Source organism: Rhinoderma darwinii, chromosome 2, assembly GCF_050947455.1.
Source record: "Rhinoderma darwinii isolate aRhiDar2 chromosome 2, aRhiDar2.hap1, whole genome shotgun sequence".
Classification (NCBI taxonomy): Eukaryota; Metazoa; Chordata; class Amphibia; order Anura; family Rhinodermatidae; genus Rhinoderma; species Rhinoderma darwinii.
This window is the reverse complement of record NC_134688.1, coordinates 377,847,332-377,866,714: the sequence shown is the minus strand read 5'-3', so window position 1 is coordinate 377,866,714 and position 19,383 is coordinate 377,847,332. Positions and strand designations below refer to the sequence as shown.

Here is a 19,383-nt window from a genome sequence, read left to right as displayed (position 1 = left end):
ATTAGCCAATCACATTTTAAACGCATGTTAAATAGTAGCCTGTACACAGCTGCCATTATTTAAAGTGATTCTGAGTAACCCCATATAAAGTTCAGCTGTTCTTTTAGGATTTTCCTGACGTTTTCTTTGTTGCATGTGATAGCAAAAGCCATGGTCCGTAAAGAGCTTTCAACACATAAAAGGGATCTGATTGTTGAAAGGCATCAGTCAGGAGAAGGGTACCAAAGAATTTCCAAGGCATTAGATATACCATGGAACACAGTGATGACGGTCATCAAGAAGTGGATTACATTTGGCACAACAGTGACATTACCAAGAACTGGATGCCCCTCAAAACTAAAATTGGTCCGCGAGGCTACCAAGAGGCCTACAGCAACATTAAAGGAGCTGCAGGAATTTCTGGCAGGTACTGGTTGTGTAGTGCTTGTAACAACAATCTCCCGTATTCTTCATATGTCTGGGCTGTGGGGTAGGGTAGCAAGATGGAAGCTTTTTCTAATAAAGAAAAACATCCAAGCCCAGCTCTGTTTTGCATACACCTACATAAAGTCTGCCAAAAGCATGTGGGAAAACGTCTAATGAACTGATGAAACCAAGGTTGAACTTTTTGGCCATAATTCCAAAAGGTATGTTTGGCACAAAGTCAACAGTGCACATAACCAAAAGAACACCATACCCACAGTGAAGCATGGTGGAGGCAGCATTATACTTTGTGGCTGTTTTTCTGCAGCTGCAACTGGGGCTTTAGTCAAGGTGGAGGAAATTATGAACAGTTCCAAATATCAGTCAATATTGGCCCAAAACCTGCAGGCCTCTGCTGACAAGCTGATTAAGAGAGATTTCACCTTTCAGCACAACAATGACCCAAAGAATACCTCCAAATCAACATAAGAATGGCTTCACCAGAAGGAGATCAAAGTTTTGGAATGGCCCAGCTAGAGCCCAGACCTGAATCCCATTGAAAATCTGTGGGGTGACCTGAAGAGGGCTGTACACAGGAGATGCCCTCGCAATCTGACAGATTTGGAGCGCTTTTGCAAGGAAGAGTGGGCAACAATTGCCAAGTCAAGACGTGCTGATAGACTTCTACCTAAAAAGACTGAATGCTGTCATAAAATCAAAGGGTAATTCAACAAAGTATTAGTTTAAGGGTGTGCAGATTTATGCAACCACATTATTTTTGTTCTTTATTTTTAATTTTCCACAATAAAAGATTTCAGTTTGTTTTACAGATTATAGGTGACATTAAAGGGGGAAAAAGGTTCTGAAATGATTCAGCTTGGACTGAATTTGTAACATGACAAAAACCTGTCATTTTAACAGGGGTGTGTAGACTTTTTATATCCACTGTATGCTGGTAACTCTTACCGGCAGCTGCAGCACAACTGTGTGTGTCATTATGCTTCCCTCTACCCTCTCCAAAGACTTCTATGGGCAGCATGCCTTTGTCTCTTTCTGTTTGCTCCTGCTCCCTCTTCATAGACTTCTATGGGCAGGCTGTGTAGTCACTGGAACGTGCTTTGGCAAAGGAACCCCACCCCACACACTTCCTGCAGCTCGTCAATGCTGCCTAATAAGTAGAGACGTATTTTGCTTGAAAACAGGGAATGGACAGCAGATTACAAGAAGGGAAACACCTAGTGGCAGTAACTTCACACAGAATTTGTATGGATAAAAAAAACAATATTTTAACACTAAGTAAATTACAAAATTTATATATAAATCAGGTGTACTATTAGATTAGCATACATTTTTGAAAAGTTATTGTCTATTTAAGCAATGTCTTCCATAAAGCCCCAGGAGTGTACGGCTTATAGTGCTCCTATGGACAGACACTTCCATCTACGCTGCAGATCTTTGGAGCTCCTTCCTTGATATTGTTGGTGTATTTGTTGAATCTTAGATTAATGCACTCCTTGCTCGGTCTGTGAGTTTTGGTGGGCGGCCTTTTCTTGTCAGGTTTGTAGGTGTGACATATTTTTTTCATCTTGTTATAATGGATTTGATGGTAGTACATTGGATGTTCAAAGTTTGGAATATCTTTTTAAACCCAACCCTGATCTAAACTTCTCTACAACTGTCTCTGACCTGTTTGGAGATTCCTTGGTCTTCACGTTGCTTTCTTAGTGGCGCTGCGGACTCAGGAACCTTTCAGAACAGGTGTATTTATACTCACGTCATGTGACAGATCATGTGACACTTTGATTGCACACGTGGGACCTTATACAACTAATTATGTGACTTCTTAAGTTAATTGGTTTGACCGGGCCTTATGTAGGGGTTTTACAGCATATAAACTCATACACAAGTTATTTTTTATCTTTTTTAAACAAGGTTGTTTTTTTCATTCCAACGTAAAAATTAGGACTATTATGTCAGGTCCACTACATAAAAACAAATTTAAAATCCATTTTATGGCCAGTTATAACACAATAAAGCAGAAAAATATTTCGCAAGGCACATGCCAATATTGGCCACATAAATAGTGCAACAGACATAAGTGCAGCAGGCCAGACTGGCCACTCCTCCTGTATACCGGCTAGCGGAGAAAACAGAACTTAAAGTTACAGTTCACCAATTAAACATATATATTCTGTAGCATAAATACAATATACATAAGCAACACCAAACGGACAATAAAGTCTTCTCTAAGGGTGTGAATTCTCCCTCACACTTCTATTAAATACAAACAAGCACAAAATCTAAAAGTCATTTCCAAAAGATGTAAAAAAAAAAAAAACAACAAAAAAACTTCACTATTAGACCAAAAATACAGAACAGGCACAGCAGTGGTCAGCAACGTTTTTTGTTTTTTTTCCATTCATTGATAAACTACAACTCACAGCATTCCCTAACTAACTCCAGTATACTGGGAGTTGTAGTTTCACAACCACTTGAGAGGCTCAGGTGGCAGAGCACCGTGTTATACAGCAAGTTGTAGAAAATAAGATGGTAAAAGTTGTAGGAAGCATAACAACATGAACTAATACTCCTATTTTCCAAACACTTGTTGTATGAAGCAACTATTGATCTGCTTTCCTGGGTTATGTGGCAGGTGGAGACCTGAATATAACGGTTGGTTACAGCTTCACATTGGAACAATTTACACTTACATTTCGGTTAAAGGAGTTTCCTGGCAAGAGTGGCAGAGCCATGGTGATCAGCAGCCTGGGCTGTCACAGTGAGCAGCAGCCGTGTCTCTGGTGTCATTCACTGAGCTGCTGCCACCAAGGAGACAGCATTGTTTGTTTCTCTGCAGGTAACTTAGTGACTGTCGGTCTTCCCAAGCTGTTTTTTTACTTTATTTAAACATATTACCAGTGTTCTGAAAGGTCCTTGTGTTCACCCATAACACTGTCTGGCTCTAATATATCGATATATATGTATCAAAATAAAATCTCTGTAACCCCAGAAAACAACAGAAAAATCAAGTAATAAAATATGAGACATCATCGAATGCTATTACTTAACTGGGCTACAATAAAATTTCAGCATAAGGCTGGATTCACACTAGCATGTTCGGTCCGCAAAGGACGGAACGTATTTTCGCCGCAAGTCCCGGACCGAACACACTGCAGGGAGCCGAGCTCCTAGCATCATAGTTATGTACGACGCTAGGAGTCCCTGCCTCGCTGTGGAACTACTGTCCTGAGGCAAGGACTCCTAGCGTCGTACAATAATAGGATGGCAGTTTTATGTAACTGTAAAAACTGCCATTTGGAACAAAAAAACATATATACAACTCTGCTTTTTACTTTTTCAAGACACAAAATTTGTATTTCTGTCTGAAGCTTGGCTCTCCATTTGTGTGATTTAGGCTTCGTTCACATCTGCGTTGTGGCATCCGTTGAAATAAAATGAATACAGACAGACTGACTGAAGCCAGACTGAATGCAACGGAATGTAAAATATGTCTGTTTTTGACGGCTCTGTTTACCGGATACGTAAAAAAAACGGACTCTATTCTTTCAGTTTGTCATCAGTTATACTCCGTTTTTAACGGATCCGTTTTAATCTTTGTATCTTCCTTGCTTTCATTATTAGTCTGCGCATGTGCACAAAAAAAAATAGACCTGTTAAACGTAATGTATAAGGCTTCGTTCACATCTGTGTCAGTGCTCCGTTCCGACGGAGCATTCCGTCGGAACGGAGCCCTGACTGACACAAACTGAAACCATAGGTTTCCGTTTCCATCACCATTGATTCCAATGGTGACGGATCTGGTGCCAATGGTTTCAGTTTGTCTCTTTAGTGCAAGGGTTCCGTCGTTTTGACAGGATGAATACCGCAGTTGACTACTAATACTTTCTGCCACTTTTCTGTTCAGAAAAGTGAAGGTGAACAATGCCTGGTATAACTTGGTTATGTAAAGTGGCTGAGCTGTGCATGCTACACTAAAACGACACAATGGCATGTTGTACATTCAAAAAAGGGCAGATTTTCTTACATGCTTTACAAAGCCTCCATAATAGTGACAGCCACAGTACCCTTATAACAATGCAGTCAATACGCTATCTTGACAGTGGCAGCAACAGTAACCCCCAGAATCACCAGTGTCCCTCACAAATGTCAGCTGGGACCAATGACATCACCACACTGGCTCTGTAACTGTAAGGCTGGGTTCACACGAGCACATTAACGTCCGTAATGGACGGACGTATTTCGGCCGGAAGTCCCGGACCGAACTCAGTGCAGGGAGCCAGGCTCCGAGCATCATAGTTATGTACGATGCTAGGAGTCCCTGCCTCTCCGTGGAACTACTGTCCTATACTGAAAACATGATTACTGTACGGGACAGTTGTCCTGCAGAGAGGCAGGGACTCCTAGCATCGTACATAACTATGATGCTAGGAGCCCGGCTCCCTGCACTGAGTTCGGTCCGGGACTTCCGGCCGAAATACGTCCGTCCATTACGGACGTTAATGTGCTCGTGTGAACCCAGCCTAACAGACAATGTCACTTCTATGCTGGTGCTATGCATTGACATCAATGTAGTTCATTGAAGAAACCCGACAGTCATGGTAGTCTGTCAGCTGCTCATGCCAGCTGTCAGTGAAGCAAAAAGGCAATTCACTTCACTGTGAGCTATAGATAGGGTTGTCACCTTTTTCACCCAAAAATAGTGGCCAAGTTTAGGGTGAATTTACACGTGCCAGTATTGTGGCGTATTTTTTACACGATTTTGAGAAAATCACATAAGAAAAACACCAGAAAACTGGTATATGTAAATAGAGTAAATCAATGGCAAAAAAGTGGGTTTGGTTTGCACTAGGGAATCTCAGACAGAAAATGATGCCCTGTAACTCTACTAGTCAGTAGTTTCCTCCTCCAAACTCCATTCTTCATTCTCAGGGCCACACAGGCCGGCAGTGTACACGTCTCGCTGTTTAATATGAGTGTCTCTGGCTCTCTGCTGCCTTGCCCGCTGCAATCTCCCGCCAATAGCAATCCTACGCTGAGCCAAGTCCTGACTGCTGACGTTTCTAGGGCTGGGCGGCCTGGAAAAGGAGGAGTATCAAATCCAAATAGGAAGCAACCTGACTGCGCACACACTGTTTTATCATGCAAAAATACCGGCACTTGCTATTACCATTTTTTATTTAACATTTCACTTTTACTGGCATCCCAGCATAAATATCGGATGGGCCAGTGGTTTATCGGCCTAGTACCAACCCTAGCTACAGATGAAGGCCTGCAGTACAACTTTTAACACAAACTTGACAATTTTTAAAAAGTAACATCAAGGAAATTCTGAAATGCGATGTATTAAGTGGCACACAGCGCAAAATTCTTGAACTTATGCCCGACCATTTACATACCGTATGCCCCCAACCTATGGCATTTGAATCACAAGTGGTGCATATAACCCCCTTTATCACAACCCAACTTAATGCAGAACCCAGGCCAGATATCCTAGACAAATGCACTCTGCTACTCCTGGCTCTAGGGTACGCGCCTGTCCCCGGCCTTAAAGGGCCAGTGCACACCAAAATATTGTTCCCAAACCCATCCCCTTACATCCTGGACTATATAAAGGGCTCTGCCATTCCACTCCTTGCCTGGGCATTGTTGTTGACTTCCCATGTTAGTTTGGCAAATAGTCCCTTAGTTGTATGCTGTTCCCAGTGTTCCGGTATCCTGCTTCCTGTATCCTGTAACCGTGTTTGTCCTGAGCTGAAGTCTAGTGTTGGAGTCGTGCTGTTCCATCTGCCACGTCTAGTGTCATCTGCTTTGCTAAGTGTCATTTGCCACCCCAAGTATCATTTGCCATGCCTAGCCTCACCTGTGCCACGAATCATCTGTGCCACGAATCATCTGTGCCACGAATCATCTGTGCCACTAATCACCTGTGCCAAAGCTCCTGCTACATCTCGTGTCTGTCCGGACTCTCATACAGGTAACTCTTGTGCTAAGACTTTTGCATTGACTGTTGTTTGGCCAGGTGCCCCTTCGCTACGGCAGAGCATTCTAGTGGGTCCACATACCCAAAATTGGGACATACAGAACTTAAACCCACTAAATAAATACAGACCCAAGACCCCCAAAGCACATAAAGTACCCAATGCCCCTAAATATATACAGACCCCCAGAGAAGACCTGTTAAACTAATTCAGACCTCAGACAACCACATTGTCTTGTTCCTGAAGCTTGCAGTCCTCTTCACTCCCAGGCACTGCCATGGACAATGTCCTGGACGCTGTCTGTGGCACCCAGGAGTGAAGAGGACTGCAGGAACAAGGAAAGGTGAGTAATTAGTTGGGACGCAGCACCCGGGAGGCTTGACAGCATTTTTTTTCCAGACAGAAGGGCCCTGATACAAAGATTAACTACAGCTCTGATAAATGCCCATTTTTCCCAGTAGTGACATGCATGGTGTGAGGGGACAAGAAGTTCTTTATGCAGGGCCAGCCCAACGATCCCGGATTTCGGTCGCAGGCGGCCAGTGGTATGTCCCGGACTTCCAGTGTCAACTGAATCTGCGTCCTCAGGACACAGATACAGTTGGACCCAATGCTGAAGCGGGGAACTGTCAGCCCCATTCTTCAGCATTAGTACAGAGGACTCCCCGGGCACAACGCTACTTTAAGCACTAATCGTGGGGAAGCCCTTGACATCACTGTCCATATATGAACGCTCTGGCCGTGGATTCCGCTCATAGAGGAAAACCCTGATGTCACTGTCCATATATGGTCAGTGAAGTCAGGGGCTGCTCCTGGAGTGGAATCCCGCTGCCAGAGCGTCGGCAACAATCTGGCAGGGGATTCCGCTCAAGGAGGAGCCACTGACGTCACTGTCCATATATGCAAAAGAAACGGAGTGTGGGCAGCACAGCAGAACAAAAGAAGCCTCCAGGGCCCAGATGGGTGCCGACCTCCAGGGATCTGACTTGTAAATCCCACAATGTCCAAACAAAAAGTAGAAAAGAAGTAGTGCAAACAGTGCCATGTTTCAGCTACTAAAGGCTGCATTGAGCAGCTGAAATGTTGCACTGTTTACTGCACTGATGGGAGAATAAATCCACTTTTCTGATGATATCTGTTTGCAGTGCTGCCTCTCTTTTCTACTTCTTGACTCTCCATATATGGACCGTGATGTCAGGGGCACCTCCTGGAGCGGAATCCCTGCTTTGGCTTGAGATTCCGCCCCTAGAGGGAGTCCCAATGGCTACAGGAAGGGGGTAAAGCTATCTACAGGAGGGGTGACACTATCTTTAAGAAAGTTGCTGGTGTCTTTATCGTTGTAAAGAACTCTCTTATATTCTAAATTATAAAAACTGTAATTGATCAAATCGATATGTATGCTAATATGCAAAGTAAAATAATATCACATTTAGATTGACTTATCAACAAAGTTTAAAAAAGTTAAAGAAAGTCAACAAAGGCAAACTGAATTGTGGCAACTCCACTTCTGATAATAAATTATCTTCTCCCAAACACGCCTCTAGGTTACACTCTTCTGACAGAGATTATACATTAATTTCCACAGCACAATACAGGTATTAAATTCCCACTGATTCTCTTTACAATTCATTTTAAATGCCCCTGTTAGTTAAATAAATAATATGATCAGGCCATGTACTCCTCACTATCACTATCAATGATACAATGTCTCCCCCTACGATGTGATCTCACAAAACATTGCAAAATAAACTAAGAAGATAACTTATAGAGTTTCAGATATAATATATTTACTTAATAGAATACTCATAAAACCTGTGTTGGTAAAGAGAACCTTTCACGCCCGCTTGCCAGTTCGGCAGAAGACTGATCTTGACACGCGCGCACACTCTCTCCTTTATCCTTGCACTTGCTCTAACACTGTCCATATCTGATTGGACAGTGTGACAGCCATAGTAACACGCCCCCTTGCCATTACACGCCCCATTGACAGTTCAGGTGGTTATTTAAATATCGGGCGCCAAATATAACGGCACCAATATCTAAATAACGGAGGAGGGTAGAAAAAAAATGTAAAGTGCGCCAGGTTTTGTGCAGCCCTGCCCATTACATGCTGCACTCAGCTGCACGTATGGGCAGGTGAAAGGTTTTCATTAATACAATTAAATTATTTTTAATACATTTGTTGCATCTTCAGCTGTCAGTGGGCCATAGTATGAAATGTACACCAGCTGCGAGCTGGCATATATTTCCGCTATGATTTATGCCAGTTTTAGTTTTTAAAACAGGGGTAAGCAGAAAAAAAAATAATGACTCTAACTCCAGAAAAGCTCTTGAAAAATTCCCCTCAAAGTTTTAGAATGACAAAACCAAAATCCAAACCTTCTCCATTTAGCCACATTCCCTAAGGCCCCATGCACACAGCCGTGCCCGTAATCACGGCCCGTGATTGCGGGCACGGCCGGCTGCCGACGGACGCGGACAGCCACCTGCATTTTCAGGTCGTGCTTCCATATAAAGTATGGGAGCACAGTTCGTAAAAAAGCAAAAGATAGGACATGTCCTATCTTTTGAAGCGGCTTTATACAGCCCGGACAAATTCCCATATATAAACGAGAAGGTGTCCGTGGACTATAGAAGTGAATGGGTCCGTATATTTACAGGGAAGGTGCCCGGGCCGTAGAAATGTACCGCAAAAGATAGGACATATCCTATCTTTTGCTTTTTATGGGCCATGTTCGCATACTTTGTATGGGAGCATGGGCCGAAAATGCGGGTGGCTGTCCCCGATTACGGGCACGGCCGTGTGCATGGGACCTAAGACATAAATAAACCAGGTATTACAATCTCAATAAAAAAGCATCGCTCAAAGGTTAAAAATGAAGATACCTTATATTATAACTAACAACCTCTAAACACATTGCTGATGCATTCAGCGACCAATATAATAAACGGTATAATTAGCCGAGAATCGACCATACCACCAATACAGCCATCCAAATATATCTAATTTAAAAATAGAAGGAAATACAGAGTTGGTGCTGTCATATGTTCTCCACATTGTATTGGGCTGCAATGCTAGGTGAAGGTTTCCTATGTTGCTGCACCAAAACAGGCATTTGGGTGCTGCCCGATTGATAAAGCCGCATAATTTGTATGCCAGTACCATGCAGGGTTTGTACGCGCTGTTATGTAAGTCCACAAAATACTGTCATAGAGAAGCTAATCAATACCGTAATACAGAGCTCAAATGTGTACATAAAGATCTACTATTAGGATTTCTGCCTCTTCATCTGTCTCTTCAGAAACCTATGCATTACTTGGGGGTCTTGGGGGGGGGGTGGAGATCATGCATGTATAATATGAATAGCAGACCCAAATTTTGAAGGCAATAACATATATCTTGTGGTTTCTGATGCATGATGCAGCTTTTATTAAGAATTTTTTTTTCGTTTTACTCCCAATAGAACTTAATGGAAAAGGATCAATCAGAATATTTATAAAGCCCCCTGTGTCACCTTTCCTGACGCGGGCATCATTTCTAAATTGTGGTGGGAAAAGTATATGCAGCTTCACTTTACGGACTAATTCACTAATGTTCTCCGCCACATTTTGTTTTTAAGTTCCGCATCAATCTCCCAAACAGGTATGCACCGTCTTAGTAAATCTGCAAAGTAAATCTCCCCAATTCAGGATCCCTAATGTGACTGAAGTGTGACAGCATGCAAGAATGCAGGCAGTAATTGCTTTACAATCCAGATGCCCAAGCTGATTCTAACAGCTTTGGGCATCCGGGCACTGATCGGTAACCAATAAAATTGGTCGAAAATTGTTTAATATCCCCCTCTGTCACCCCATCAGGGCCCCACGACGGGATCGCGGGGGTCCGATGCTTTACTAACAGAGCCTGACATAGGCGCCCAGGTCTGCACTAAGGATCTACCTTAGGCCATGTCGCTTTTTCATTATTTTATTTTTTTTAAATAGTTTACCATAAAAAAATACATATTTGGCATTGCTGCAATTGGAAGGAAAAACCCAATCATAATGTAGAATAAAGTTATTTTGTTATCTTTACTGCATACTAAAAAGCGTGAGAAAAAAACTGCAAAAAATAATGGCAGAATTGCAGTTTTTTTTTTTTTTCATTCCGCGCCTCCCAAAAAATGAACAAAAGATAATCAATAAAGTATTTCCACGAGAAAATTATGCCATTGAAAATTAGTTCTGCAAAAAAACAAGCCCTCATACAGCATCATCCATGAAAAAATAAAAAAGTTCTGGCTCCAAAACACCTGCGGTATTTAAAATGAAAGGTAAAAAACACCTGCAGTTTGATCCTTTTTTCACATGCTTTTTAGTGCCATTTTTATTGTGTTATTTTGGATACGTGTTTTTCCTGGTGTTTTTGAAGTCCTATAAAGAAACCTGGAGAAAAACACCTTAAAAAAACGCCATACCTGGAGCCATTCCCAAAAACGCTTAAAAAATGCCACAAACCAAATGTATGTATGCTTTCCCATCATTTACTATAGACTTTTAAATAACATCTGGCTCCAGGGTTTTAGCCCCCCCACCAAAAATAAAAACCACACAGTGAAAAAAAGCATGGAAAACACTGCTAGGCCCTGTTCACACTGAGTTTTTGGTGCTTTTTTTGACACGGAAAGTGCGACGGAAACCGCGTCAAAAAATGGCCAAAAACGCCTCCCATCGATTTGAATGTGAGGCGAAGGTGTTTTTTCTCGTGAGCGAAAAAAAAAGCTTGTGGGAATAAAAAGCGTCATGCACTTTCTTTGGGCGTTTCAGTCTCTGACCTCCCATTGACATCACTGGGAGGCAGAGAAGGCGGTTTTCGCAGCGTTTTTTGCCTACGGCGCTCAATGGCGGCGGCCGTAAAACGCCGCAAAAAACGCCGCAAAGAGTGTGCAGGCAGGTCAAAATCTGCCTCAAAATTCCTTCAGGATTTTCCCCTTGCAAAAAAACTCTGTGTGAACAGGGCCATAAAGTTCCAAAGTCCCTGCTGCAAAATCTAAACAAGCACTAAAAGGACAATAAAAAAAATAATAATACTAATATATATATATATATATATATATATATATATATATATATATATATATATATATATACACTTTTACAGAACAGTCATAACAGTGCTCTGCAACCTTTGGCTCTTTACTTGTAAATTGACTCCCAACATTCCCTGACAGTCTGCAGTACGATGGGAGTTGTAGTTTTGAGGCTGGAGAGCTACAGTTTGCAGACCGCTGTGTTGCTAGATAATAAAGAGATGGTAAATGGCTTGAATATAACGGTTGGTTACAGCTTCACATTGGAACAATTTACACTTACATTTCGGTTAAAGGAGTTTCCTGGCAAGAGTGGCAGAGCCATGGTGATCAGCAGCCGTGTCTCTGGTGTCATCCACTGAGCTGCTGCCACCAAGGAGACGGCATTGTTTGTTTCTCTGCAGGTTACCTAGTGACTGTTGGACGTCTCAATTCTTTTTTTTTTTTTTTTTTTAAACTTTATTTAAACGTATTATCGGTGTAGTGAAAGGTCCTTGTGTTCACCCACAGCACTGGCTGACTGAAAGTTCAGTATATAATGTCCTGAAAAATGTCAGAAAGTATTTAAAAAACTGCGTAATTCCAAGTACCGTAATATTATGGGTTTAAAATCTGACAAATTATCAGATATAATTACTAAAAGCGGCAACAATCATGTTTTGCTATAATGGGGGAGATTTATTAATAAAATTACACCAGTTTTCTAGAACAATTGTATATAAAATACGGCATTTTTTTCGAGCTCCTCTGCTACTTTCTGCGGCACAACATTGTATCACAAAAAGAGGGCATGACTTTCAAGCTTCACTCTGTGCGACTGATTTACTAAAGTCTTTCACCGCGTTTATCTTTTTTGTGGTAGCGAACAATACTCGGTAGTAAATGTGCCCCAATGTATATAACAAGGGCACATTACTACAATGTCCCATAACAACGATGGCAAAAGTGTCCCCACAACAGAGATACTTACCCCATGACATGAACGTAGGCAAACATCCTAAGGGCTTATTCAGACGAACGTAAAATACGTCCGTGCTACGTGCGTGATTTTCACGAGCGTCACACGGACCTAAGTTAGTCAATGGGGCCGTTCAGACTGTCTGTGATTTTCACGCAGCGTATGTCCGCTGCGTAAAACTCACTACATGTCCTATATTTGCCCGTTTTTCACGCATCACGCACCCATTGAAGTCAATGGGCTTTTATGGACCTTTTGCGCGCGCAAAACGCGGCGTTTTTTGCGCACGCAAAACGCACACGCTCGTGTGAATCCGGCCTAAAGCTCAGCTGCTAGTTTAAGCCCATTGCTAAAGATCAATCGAAGCTCTGAAAAAGTTTTTCGGCATCTAGAGATGAGACACCTCGGCACTTCAGACATGATGTCTGAACACTTGAAGCTCATACGAGCATCTTACGTTCAGGTTGTTCTTCACTTCAGAAAATCTATTATGAAAATTGCATGGACTCCCTTGTAAAAAAACAAAATGTATAAGACTAGATGAAATTTCATAAATAAGAAATTGCCACTCATAACGCGCTTCATACTTACGGACAAAGTATGACATTGTTTGCTTCACAGACCAACAGCTCCAACATTTCCATTTTGATGTGAGTCTCATGCATTAGGCCTTATTTACAAGAACGTGTGCGTTTTGCGCACGTAAAAAACGCAGCATTCTGCGCGCGTTGCTGTTCCGTGTGTCATCAGTGTTTGGTGCGTGTCTGCGTTATTTTCTCGCGTATAGAATCCTTATGTCACGCGGTTTTGACGTTTACAAAATGAAATGAAGGAGGTGGTTTTCTTTTTCCCTTAATTTCTTGAGCAAATGTTGCGCGAATCACGTGTGCTGTCTGTGATTTTCACCCACCCATTCACTTCAATGTGTGCGTGATGCGCAAAAAACGCTCAAGTATAGGACATGCAGTGAGTTTCACGCACCGGACACACACTGAGTGAAAAACACGGAATGTCTGAATGGCCCCATTGACTTGCATAGGTCCGTGCGACGTGCGTGATTTGCACGCGCATATCACGGACATGAAATATGCTCGTGTAAATAAGGCCTAACAGAAGAAGTGTCCGAAAAGCTACGGTTTTTAACAAAGCTCTAATTTATGGGATCGATGCCAACTTGATAAATGCCCTGAAAAGAAGGTATCTGGGTGCTGGACTTGACACTTTATCACTATAAGATTTCAGCAGAATTAGTGGATATTGTATACATACCGTGTAAAGCCTGAGAACAGCTCTACACCTCCTCTAAGCACGTTGTGAGTATACACTTATATAATATAAAACTAAAGATATACATTCAAATATTTCTGCCACAAACTGTGGAACTAATTAGGGTATGTTCCAAGTATGTGCCCCATTAGGGCATAAAGACATCATAGAGGGAGGTTATCATCCCATTAGCCAGAGCGTAAATAGAGAAGTATATGAGAAAGAACGTACGCTCTTATGCCAGATTCACACATGACAGTATGGTGTCGTTTTGACCCAATTTATTTATCTAAAGCAAGGAATGGAGGGGGGAAAGGTATACAGGAAAGAATTAGGGCAGATTTACACGAACGTGATTTTCACGCGCGTCGCACGGATCTATGTTAGTCTATGGTGCCGTGTTGACAGTCCGTGATTTTTACGCAGCGGGTGACCGCTGCGTAAATCTCACGACATGTCCTATATTTCTGCGTTTCTCGCGCATCACATACCCATTGAAGTCAATGGGTGGGTGAAAATCACGCGCACAACACCGAAGCACTTCCGTACGACGCACGTGATTCGCGCAGCAACAGTAAAAAGTATGATTGAAAACAGAAAAGCACCATGTGCTTTTCTGCTTACAAACATACAGTGTCATAATGATGGCGGCTGTGCGAAAATCACGCAGCCGCGCATCATATGGTGATAACACACGGAGCTGTAAAGTGCCTTTTGCGCACGGAAAACGCGGCGTTTTTTGCATGCGCAAAACGCACACGCTCGTGTAAATCCGCCCTTGGGCTGAGTTCATATGGTGCGAACCCTTTGAAAATTAGTAGTACAGTCTGCAGCACATCCAGAACAAATCCCTAGCAAATAGAGCATTTCTAAAACCCCATGCGCATGCATTGCACTGTACTTTGTTGCAGATTTTCTATATGAATGCGACATTACACCTCTCTTGACCTTTGCATCCCCTTGTTTTGGCTAAAAAATATGTTTTCGAAACCTACACCAAACTGTCCTGTATGAACCTGGCCTAATAGTATACTATGTTGCCAAAGGTTTTTGGACAACTGACCATAAGGCTGGATTCACACGAGCACATTATGTCCGTAATGGACGGAACGTATTTCGGCCGCAAGTCCCGGACCGAACACACTGCAGGGAGCCGGGCTCCTAGCATCATACTTATGTACGATGCTAGGAGTCCCTGCCTCGCTGCCGGACAACTGTCCCGTACTGTAATTATGATTTCAGTACGGGACAGTTGTCCGGCAGCGAGGCAGGGACTCCTAGCATCGTACATAAGTATGATCACTGGCGTAGCTATAGGGGTCGCAGCGGTCGCAATTGCGACCGGGCCCCGAAGCCAGGGGGCCCACGGCCCCCCGCACCACATCAATAAAAAGTTACTATAGTAACTCGGGCCGCAGGCCCCTGTTACTATAGTGGAGAAAGGTAGAAAAAACACAAAGCGCACAATAGTGCGTGACACTGTGGTTTTACACGTGTGAACAAGGTTCTAAATACGCTCACCTGGTGGGGTTATGCTGGGAGCATAACATCCAGTGTAACAAATTCCACTTAGGTAGCCTCCACGGTAGATTGGTGGCAGGATCAGCTTGCAGCATAGGACCCGGTTTGAGAACTTGAAGTACAAAGTCTCAATAATGAATGAAGGAATAAAAGCAAAAAAGCCAAAAAAACGGGTGTCTTCTATGCGCTATTGATCAATAGGATCTTCCAAAGGACGTGTATTCCAAGTTCCTCAAGGATAACGGTATAGTCGGTATTGAAAGGATTTATTGATACAAGAAGATATAAAAACACAACTGTTTAACAATGAACAGTTTCGAAACCGGACCGGTTTCTTCCTCAGGTAGTATGTAAATGAAAGGGTGGGGTGTCGGTTAAATAACCGAGTGAAAGGTCAATTAAAAACAAGAACTACCGGGTCAGATACACAAATAAAATGATTACAGTCAAAGTAAAAAAAATATATAAAATTTTAAAAATGTATATATTATAAATAAGTTTAAAATTTAATAGGGTTAAAAGGATATTAATAAAAAGAAGAATGATTTAAAAAGGGGAAAGCTTAAAACATAGCTAAGTAGTCAGAAAGGAAGCTATGTTTTAAGCTTTCCCCTTTTTAAATCATTCTTCTTTTTATTAATATCCTTTTAACCCTATTAAATTTTAAACTTATTTATAATATATACATTTTTAAAATAATACAATTATGTATGTGCATTTTTTTGGTATATATGTATACGTTCAATCCCGTTTAATACAGGATGTTTTCAACAGCTGGACATATTCCAAGCATAACACACAGAAACGAATCATCTTTCATTGGACATTTGTACTTAGTTCATATATATCATATATTTTATATATTTTTTTACTTTGACTGTAATCATATGTACACTCTGATATGTAATTTGAGTTGGTGTTTTTATTTGTGTATCTGACCCGGTAGTTCTTGTTTTTAATTGACCTTTCACTCGGTTATTTAACCGACACCCCACCCTTTCATTTACATACTACCTGAGGAAGAAACCGGTCCGGTTTCGAAACTGTTCATTGTTAAACAGTTGTGTTTTTATATCTTCTTGTATCAATAAATCCTTTCAATACCGACTATACCGTTATCCTTGAGGAACTTGGAATACACGTCCTTTGGAAGATCCTATTGATCAATAGCGCATAGAAGACACCCATTTTTTTGGCTTTTTTGCTTTTATTCCTTCCTGTTACTATAGTAACATACTTTACTTACCTTCCTGGTTCCGGATCACAGCGGAGGTCCTGACGTCAGGCGCTGTGCGCAGCGCATGACGTCACAGCGCTATGCCGCCGCGCACAGCATCGAGACTACAGAACTCCCGCCGCGGCCGAAGAGGAAGGTAAGGTTAGCCCTGACTGGCGGGGTCCGACTCCCGGGACCCGCCAATCAGCTGTTTTGAAGGGGCCGCAGCACTCGTACGAGAGCTGCTCCCCTTCATTCCGGTCACACTGTGAATCGGTTTCGGCGATTCACAGTGTGGGCGAGTAGTGAAATGAAGGGGAAGCAGCTCTCGTACGAGTGCTGTGGCCCCTTCAAAACAGCTGATTTGCGGGTCCCGGGCGACACATCAGCTATTGATGGCCTATCCTGTGGATAGGCCATCAATGTTTAGGGACTGCACAACCCCTAAGCCTACGATGTAGCAGGCTTAGGGGGCCCATGAGACAGGATCACAGATTGTGTGATCCTGTCTGCTGGGCCCTGTATCTAAGCCAATCACATGGTAGGCTTAGATACATGGCCCATGCGTGATCCTGTCTGCTGGGCCCTGTATCTAAGCCTACCACACTGTAGGTTTAGATACAGGGCCCCAGCACACAGTAATCTTATACTGTATAAGATTACTGTCTGCTGGACCCTGTATCTAAGCCTACCTTGTGGTAGGCTTAGATACAGGGTCCCACAGACAGTATCACACATGGGCCCTGTATCTAAGCCTTAGGGTATGTGCACAGACACTAATTACGTCCGTAATTGACGGACGTATTTCGGCCGCAAGTTTCCGGACCGAACACAGTGCAGGGAGCCGGGCTCCTAGCATTATAGTTATGTACGATGCTAGGAGTCCCTGCCTCGCTGCAGGACAACTGTCCCATACTGTAAACATGTTTTCAGTACGGGACAGTTGTCCGGCAGCGAGGCAGGGACTCCTAGCGTCGTACATAAGTATGATGCTAGGAGCCCGGCTCCCTGCAGTGTGTTCGGTCCGGTACTTGCGGCCGAAATACATCCGTCAATTACGGACGTAATTAGTGTGTGTGCACATACCCTAACACATGTGTTACTAATCATTTTTTGTGTGTTTTCTTACAGGTTCGGTCGTTGGACTACGGCGGATTCCAGGACTACTTCGATGACAGCTTTTTTTTTTATTAATAAAATGGTTAATGAGGGCTGTGTGGGTTTTTTTTTTATTTCAATAAAATATTTTTTCTATGTCTTTGTGGTTTTTTTTAAACTATATTACTACCGCCTTAGTAATGGCCGCCGGCTGATTGACAGCATCCATTGCTAAGGCGGGGCTTAGTGTTAGCGGATGCAGAGGCTAACACTAACCCCCTTTATTACCCCGGTACCCACCGCCACCAGGGGTGCTGGGAAGAGCCGGGTACGATCCTGTACCTGACCATCTGTAGTGATGGTCGGCCACTGGGGTAGCCGCAGGCTGGTATTATCAGGAGGGGAAAGGCCAAAAACAGTGGCCCTTCCTACCCTGGTGATGCTAGGCTGCTGCTGCTTTATTGTATCTGGCTGGTTATGAAAATGGGGGGGTCGCCACGTCATTTAAAAAATAATTGGAAAGAACGATGTCGGGTCCCCCCCAATTTTCATAACCAGCCAGATACAACACAGCAGCAGCAGGCAGCATTACAAGGGTGGGAAGGGCCACTGTTTTTGGCCTTCCCCAGCCTAATACTACCAGCCTGCGGCCACCCCGGTGCCTGCCCGTCACTACAGATGGTCGGGTACTGGTTTGTACCCGGCTCTTCCCAGTACCCCTGGTGGCGGTGGGTACCGGGCTAATAATGGGGGTTAGTGTTGGCCTCTGCACCGGCTAACATTAAGCCTCGCCTAAGTGATGGAGGTTGTCAATCAGCCAGCGGCCATTACTAAGGCGGTGATAATAAAGTTTAAAAAGATACAAGCACATAGAAAAAATATTTTATTGAAATAAAAAAACACAACCCTCATTAACCATTTTATTGAGAATAAAAAAAACGCCGTCATTGAAGTCCTCGTATCCGAAGTCCAACAACCGAACCTGTAAAAAAAACACAAACACACAAAAATAATCAGTAACACATAAAGAAGCAAAATTATTATTCTTACCTATCCTGGGTCCAGCGCTGGAGCCGCAATGTCAGCGAGCTGGGCCCTGTATCTAATCCTATCATGTGTGATACAGTCTGCTGAGCTGTGTATCTAATCCAATCATGTATGATACTGTCTGCTGGGCCCTATATCTAATCCGATCATGTGTGATACTGTCTGCTGAGCCACTGTATCTAATCCTATCATGTGTGATACTGTCTGCTGAGCCACTGTATCTAATCCTATCATGTGTGGTACTGTCTGCTGAGCCACTGTATCTAATCCTATCATGTGTGATACTGTCTGCTGAGCCACTGTATCTAATCCTATCATGTGTGGTACTGTCTGCTGAGCCACTGTATCTAATCCTATCATGTGTGATACTGTCTGCTGAGCTGTGTATCTAATCCTATCATGTGTGATACTGCCTTCTGAGCCACTGTATCTAATCCTATCATGTGTGATACTGTCTGCTCAGCCACTGTATCTAATCCTATCCATAGTTGATAGGGTCGTAGTGCTATAGATATGCTATGCTGTCTCATATACACACTTTTTTTTTGGGCGGACACATATGTATTGGGGCTATTTCCCCTGACATTTTAAGCCCTAAGGGTATGTTCACACGCAGCGTCCGTTATGGCTGAAATTACTGTGCTGTTTTCAGGAGAAAACAGCACCGTAATTTCAGCCGTAATGGCATGTGCAGGTGTCTTTTGCTGAGTCCATTACGGAAGTAATTGAAGCTGGTTTTCCATGGAGTCCATGGAAAACGGCTCCATTTACATCTGAAGAAGTGACAGGCAGTTTTTTACGCGCCGC

The 19,383-nt window shown here is 42.9% G+C and overlaps 1 protein-coding gene across 2 annotated transcripts in view; it reads right to left on the bottom strand.

Moving 5' to 3' along the window:
- EFHC2 (EF-hand domain containing 2) overlaps positions 1–11,897 on the bottom strand; it is a 74,382-nt gene extending 62,485 nt beyond the window's left edge. Inside the window, exons 1-2 of one of the 2 annotated variants that reach the window (XM_075850754.1) lie at positions 11,754–11,897; positions 11,581–11,676 (exon numbers count right to left, since the gene is read on the bottom strand). In XM_075850754.1, the coding sequence (XP_075706869.1) occupies positions 11,581–11,676; positions 11,754–11,825 (168 nt within the window). In that variant the 5' untranslated portion in view covers positions 11,826–11,897. Of the gene's footprint in view, positions 1–3,113; positions 3,165–11,580; positions 11,677–11,753 lie in introns of those variants that run through there. The other variant, XM_075850755.1, reaches the window with a different exon arrangement.
- Between the last annotated feature and the right edge of the window lie 7,486 nt (positions 11,898–19,383).